The following is a 6,034-nucleotide window of genomic DNA, read 5'->3' as shown; positions in this document are numbered from 1 at the left end:
AAAGAGTGTGATCCTTTGGAAAATAACATGCAGTAACAAACATTCAAAATATGATTTCTTAAGTCTCAAAGTAGCTAGAACAAAAACCATTACAAGTACATGTATGTGTATACAACAAGCTCAGTCGCACATTAGGTTTATAACACCTAGACTTCATGATATTTATGAAGTACTTTATTTTTGAGAAACTACTTCATGTGAATAATTAATGAAAAACTACTTTATGTATTTAAATAGAAAAAATGTTTACAATTGAAGTTTCTAGGGCATCACTGTAAGCATTGCCTAATAAGTCAAAGGCAGTCACAACTTTTAAAAGAAAAAAAAAAAGAAAGAAAAGGAAAGTTAGTATCAAATTCGGTATTGACATTTGAGAGAAGAGTTAGTTATTTATAATTGGCTTATATGTTTTTCTCAAAAAGGAGCTCAACCATTAATAGAGCTCATCCCTTTCTCAATTTTGCATCTCATTCTCACTCTTCAGAGAGAGTTCCCATAGTGTGAGTGAAATTTAATTTCTCCAATTTTTCTTCTTTTGTGAGATGTTTCTCCTTTTCTCATTTTTTGTGTAGGATATGGTTTACTCCGACACAAAAAATGAGAAAAAGACAAAAAATAAAAAATAAAAAGTAGAAAACGACATGATAAGTAACTTATACGCCAGACTTCAATATGAAAGCAGTTATTTATACGACATGGTTTACCGTTTACCTTATTGATTCTGGCTCTAGTAATAATTCATAAAAGTGGTAACACAAAAAAGAAAAAGGTAAAATCAAGACAAATATATAAATAAATAAACACAATTAGGAATTTGCTTTTTTCCTGCATCCAATTTCTCCTCTCCCTATGGTACCGAAACAAAATCAAGCTCTTTTGAGTTTGCCCTCATTTTACAAATTAGGTCCTATTTGGTACAAAGAAATTCGAATGGTTTGCTAAAGTAAAAATATTCTTGGCTACCAAAAACTAGAGCGAAAGCTTTTCCTATTAAGGATGCAACACTAATATTTGAAAAGAATGAAAAAGTCAATGGTAAAGCTATAAGATTATGAGCAACCTCCTTTGCTAAAAACAAAAATTTTTAAAAAAAAATGCCAACTCTTTTCGCAAATTTCATCCCGCCGAATCCTACAATCTTTTGAAGGCGGGATAACTTCAAGGTAGCCATGATGTGTCCGCCATGTTCTTGCTTCTGCTGCCGCAAAATCGAAATTCATTTACTTTGACTCTTCGAAACGAAGTCGATTCACTAATTAGGCTGCGGTTGTAGCATCATCTGCATGCAAACCATCTCTCTGCTTTGTTTTCTTTCTTGGCTTGCGTTTCTTCTGCTTTAGTTTGAGTCTTATTTGATCTTTAGCCAATTTTTCCCAATCTTTTCTGTTTTTCTCATAAAGCAGCATTGCTGCACGAGCATCTTCTACCTGAAATGATACTATGAGCGAAACTGAAAACAATATGTTGGTATCATTTGAAAATTTTCGACCATGAGAATCCGACAACACTTTTTTTGTTTTTTTTTTTCCAAACATCAAAGGAATGTGAAGTGCAAAATGCAGACATAATTGTCACAGAAAAACTCAAAATGCTAACCGGGCAATGCTCTCCACTTTGGATTTCAACATTAAGAAACGATGCTGCGAGATGCCGGAGCGCGCTCCTGTGCCCTTCCCTATTTTGCCAAAAGAATCGAATCCGTAGTTGTAAAAAGTAGAGATTTGCTTGCAGCTCTTTGATTTAAGAACAAACAAATAATGATATATATATATAACTAACAAAAAAAGGCGCCAATAGAGGGGATAATTACCTTTGAAAGGGTGGATATTCTGATGTATCACGTATGTCCTCCTTTCGATGACTTAATAACAATGCCTATCATTTAAGAAGAAGAAGAAGAAGAAGAAGAAGAAGAATGAGAAGAAGAAGATGTAACAGTGCCAATCAAATTCAAGATATCGGATCAGAATCAGATTAACATATTACAGCCGAGTCCGCATACCTTGAGATCATTGCGCAATGCGTGACCCACAAGAATCCTCCCTTTGATCAACTCTGCCACTCTTTTTTGAGCGAAGCAGAAATCTTTTGCTGCAAAGGAAACACCAGAGCACAGGCAAGGAATAATTAAATTCATCAAGAGTACATCCAAAAAGCGGCCGCAAATGCTAATTATTGGAGCGATTAAATACTATTATAGAATTTTCAACCCTATAAGCTCTAATGTGTCGTTTTCTAAAAACAGTTTGTTATAGCATTAGAAGCAACTAAGGAGAAAAGGCTATTACATATCATGAAAATAAGAAAAGCAAAAAACGAGAATGGCTTTTAGTTTCATGTAAACTGAAAACAGTTCTGATTAATGTTTTCATGAATTTCAAACCAAAAAAAAGAAAGAAAAAAAAAGACCATTGTTCATCCATCTTCCACTAAACTTTATATATAAGCAACAATTGCCATGGCAATGATCAAACTAACTACCAAAAGTCCAAGCACGCATTCATGTTAACCAGGCAGTCAGTATGTTGGATGTGCCCATAAAGCTCCAAATTGTGATTTCTGAAAAGCAGACAAAAGGGAGAAGAATAAAAATAGAAATGTCAACCTTTCCTCAAGTCTCGGGGCCGAATGCCACTGATCTGTGTCCGAAAGTCAACAACGCGCTCTATTGGACGAACGAACTCATCAAAAATGACATTTCCCCACTTATTAACCTGTCAAAATTGAAGTACCATGAGCAACCAATGACCTTAGTAAGCATGGAAGTACACTAGTAAATTAATACCTAGGAGGAATAACAGACTTTAAAAATGTGAAATCACATTTTCTTATCAAAACGTATCGTATGATATCAGAGGAACTTGCCATTCTGCCACCACACAACTCGAGAAACTTCATAAATACTTGCCAGCGTTCATCTTATTTATCGCCTCATAGCCACGTTAAAACCCTTTGCCAAGAACCCCACAACTTCAATAACATCCTAAAGTTATTGTTCATTTCTTCCTGTTTTCTATCAGGAATAAGATCTTGTTGCTGGAGTAACTCTAAGCATATTTAATATTTTTTTTCTGTTTCTTAAACAGTGCAGAGCTGAATGAATCTATTAGTATTCACTTGTTTATTTCACTTTTGAATTGATAGCTGTAATTTCGGTTCCTTTCGAACAGGATTTAAGAGAAACAAATATGCCTTTATTTCAAATTGAAAAAGTTATTACAATGTCTTTATTTCAAATTGAAAAGTTATTACAAAAAAATTTCTGGAATTTCCTAATGTTAGTGCCCGAAGTCAAAAAGGTATATAGTTCAATCTTGTATATGACAAAGTCATAAAACATTCAATGTGATGTGACAACTTCAATCTCAATGCACAACTTAGAAACAGGACAAGCGTTGAATCATTTCATATTCACAAGATTGCTTGAGCTTATTCTCAATGCACAACTTAGAAACGGGACAAACATTGAATTATTGAAAACAGTTAAGAAAAGAGTATCATGGATTATTCATATTCCTACTAAATTAGTCCAAATATACTGCCAAAAAAAAAAAAAAAAGACATAACCAATCTGAAATTTGCACAATGTTTCACATAATACCGGCACATGATGCAACTACCAGAGTCTGGAATGATAATATCAGTACAATAGCTCATCAACAGCAGGTGGCACAGAGAAAGAAACTGATACATACCAGCGTAACTCGTCCGAGGGCGCTTCTGTTCCCTTGACCAACACCAACCATTTCACAATCCATGGCTACGGCATCTGTTAGACTGCCAACAAAAATACTCACCATATTACTAACATGGTATTTTTCTTTTTCCTCTTGGATGAAGAAAGAAAAATGGAGAGGGAAAGTTTAACTTTCCAAGACACAAATAGGACTGGGAAGGATTTGTTTCTTTTATGAATGCAAGCACACCAAATTTAGGCCTTGTTCGTTTCACAATTCGAATCACAACTCAAACTTTTTACTACAGTATTTTTCTCTCATAAAAATTCAAATTCAACTTTTTTGCTACAGTGTTCTCTCTCACATAAATTCACTTTTCAACTCAAGTTCTTAACTCGAACCTGCAAAATGAACGGACCCTTAATTTCATACTTTGCAGGTGCTAAAGGCAAATGCAAAACATTCATCCCCGCGTTCCTAGAAATTACACAGTAACCCTTCAGATTGCCTATCCCTTAAAAATATCATCCCTTATGCAACGTTTGATCAAATTAAACATGATAATTGCCTTCACAAAAGGTTAGGAATAGATGTGAAGAAAAGAATTTGTCTAAGATAAACTTTGCAACTTGTCTAATTTCACAACATTAAATCAATTAAAAAGTGTTAGAAAGGAGAGCTTTTTTTTTTTGAAAAGAGAGGATATATTTTAAGTGGTAGATAATCTAAAGGTTCATTTTTGTAATGTAATTCTTAAGCAAACCAATTTCACTTGAACCAGAAAAGCATTTTGTAATTTTCCCAAGAATTTGAAAATTTTAAATAGCTTCTCATAACTCAATAAAGTGAACACACTGTTATGACATTTCAACGACGCATTTCACAACAGATGAAGATAAATTTAAAAAATAACTTCCTTTTAAGTTTTTCTTTCCACACAACCAAACAGAAACCCCCACATAACAAATTAATCCAATAGAATCACCTAAAGTCATCACTAACTGGAGTAAGAGGATTATCACCAAGCTTGCTATCTGATCTCTCCTTGCGTTTCCCTGCAACCAAAAACCTCTAAAAAAATCAGATTAAGTGGGCAAAAAAAAAAAAAAGACAACAGCAACAACAACAGAGCCAATGAAAAGAATCCATATTCATAAACTTTTCTTACTTCTGAAATCCAAAAGGTGAATTTCTTCCAATACCCAGAAAAAGAAATCCTTAAACTTCAAACAAAAAATGCATATTTTCTATATAATTTTTTTTTTCTTTTTTGCACTCCCAAGTCCCCAACTTTTTTTTTTTTTTTTCGTCTGGTCCAACAAAAGAAAAGGCTAAGAAAACAAGCAGTAGTAAAGTAATAAAACAACCCTATTTTCACCTAATATGCCTGTTGGGATTTCTGATTGGTCTGTAGATGGTTTTGAAGGCTTTGGGCCGCCATGGCTGGTGAGGCTCTGCAATAATAAAAATAAGAAAAATAAAAAAGCTATAAATAATATTTTGAAGAGAGAAAGAAAGAAAGGAAAGTACTTTTTGGAGATTAGCCCAGTTGGGGTTGAGTTGTAACTTGTTGGAATTTTGTTTCAGCTCACTCCCCATTCTTCTTCTTCTTCTTCTCCAGTTCTCCTCTCCAAGACAGGAAGCGCACGAACGAGGAAAGAAAAAGAAGAGCAGAAGTACAGAAACGACGTCGTTAGGTCAAAGGGTTATTTTTTCATTTTTTGCGTTTCTGCATTTTTGGCCCCTGAATATTTTTATAATTTGGCACTTTCATCCCTAAGGGTTCGTTTTAGTAGATAGATCCAGAATCATGATTTTGAATCTTAGTTCAAAATTAGTGTTATTTACAATGATTTTGAATCATGATTCTGAATCAGTGTTTGGTTTGGATGATTCTGAATCATGATTTTGAATCTGATGTGATGTTTTAAACCAGAATCACTCATGATTCTAAAATCACCACATCTTGATTCAAGGTGATTCAAACCCCTGATTCTGAATCATGGTTTCATAATCATAATTTGAATTCAAAATCATGAGAATCATAATTAAAATCACCTTAATTTAAATTCATCTACCAAACGAACCCTAAATAATTGGTTTCAATTTTTTTTCTCTTTTTGTTAATACCCATCCCCTTTTTTTTTTTTTTTTTAAATATATAGAACCTATTATTATACATCATAAACGTAAGATACAATAACAATTTCTATAAAAGAAAGATATTTCTCCAATTAAATTAGCTCATTATCAATATTAAGAGCATAAGTAGCTAAAAGATATGCAGTTTTATTGGCTTTCCTAAACACACAGACTCTTAGAAAAATAGATAATAAGTTAGATACACCTAACAAAAA

The 6,034-nt window shown here is 33.4% G+C and overlaps 1 protein-coding gene across 1 annotated transcript; it reads right to left on the bottom strand.

Annotated features, from left to right (window-relative positions):
- Positions 1-812: 812 nt before the first annotated feature.
- Positions 813-5,333, bottom strand: LOC21394838 (RNA exonuclease 4). Its single transcript, XM_010101215.2, has 9 exons — positions 5,208-5,333; positions 5,056-5,131; positions 4,663-4,732; positions 3,696-3,777; positions 2,606-2,714; positions 2,003-2,091; positions 1,811-1,875; positions 1,597-1,675; positions 813-1,427 (listed from the first exon to the last, which is right to left on the bottom strand). The coding sequence occupies exons 1-9, from the start codon at positions 5,274-5,276 to the stop codon at positions 1,257-1,259; spliced, it is 810 nt and encodes a 269-aa protein (XP_010099517.1). The 5' UTR covers positions 5,277-5,333; the 3' UTR covers positions 813-1,256.
- Between the last annotated feature and the right edge of the window lie 701 nt (positions 5,334-6,034).

This window comes from Morus notabilis, unplaced genomic scaffold (assembly GCF_000414095.1).
Source record: "Morus notabilis unplaced genomic scaffold, ASM41409v2 Scaffold1564, whole genome shotgun sequence".
NCBI classification, from domain to species: Eukaryota; Viridiplantae; Streptophyta; class Magnoliopsida; order Rosales; family Moraceae; genus Morus; species Morus notabilis.
This window is presented reverse-complemented; position numbering and strand designations above follow the sequence as displayed.

What these genes read in the sequence shown, in the direction of transcription:
- LOC21394838 (XM_010101215.2), bottom strand. Translation starts at nt 5,276, where the DNA reads ATGGGGAGTGAGCTGAAACAAAATTCCAACAAGTTACAACTCAACCCC. An exon ending in ACTGGGCTAATCTCCAAAAA is followed by an intron (nt 5,132 to 5,207) that starts GTACTTTCCTTT and finishes TTATTATTGCAG; the next exon opens with AGCCTCACCAGCCATGGCGG. An exon ending in CATTGCGCAATGATCTCAAG is followed by an intron (nt 1,876 to 2,002) that starts GTATGCGGACTC and finishes CTTAAATGATAG; the next exon opens with GCATTGTTATTAAGTCATCG.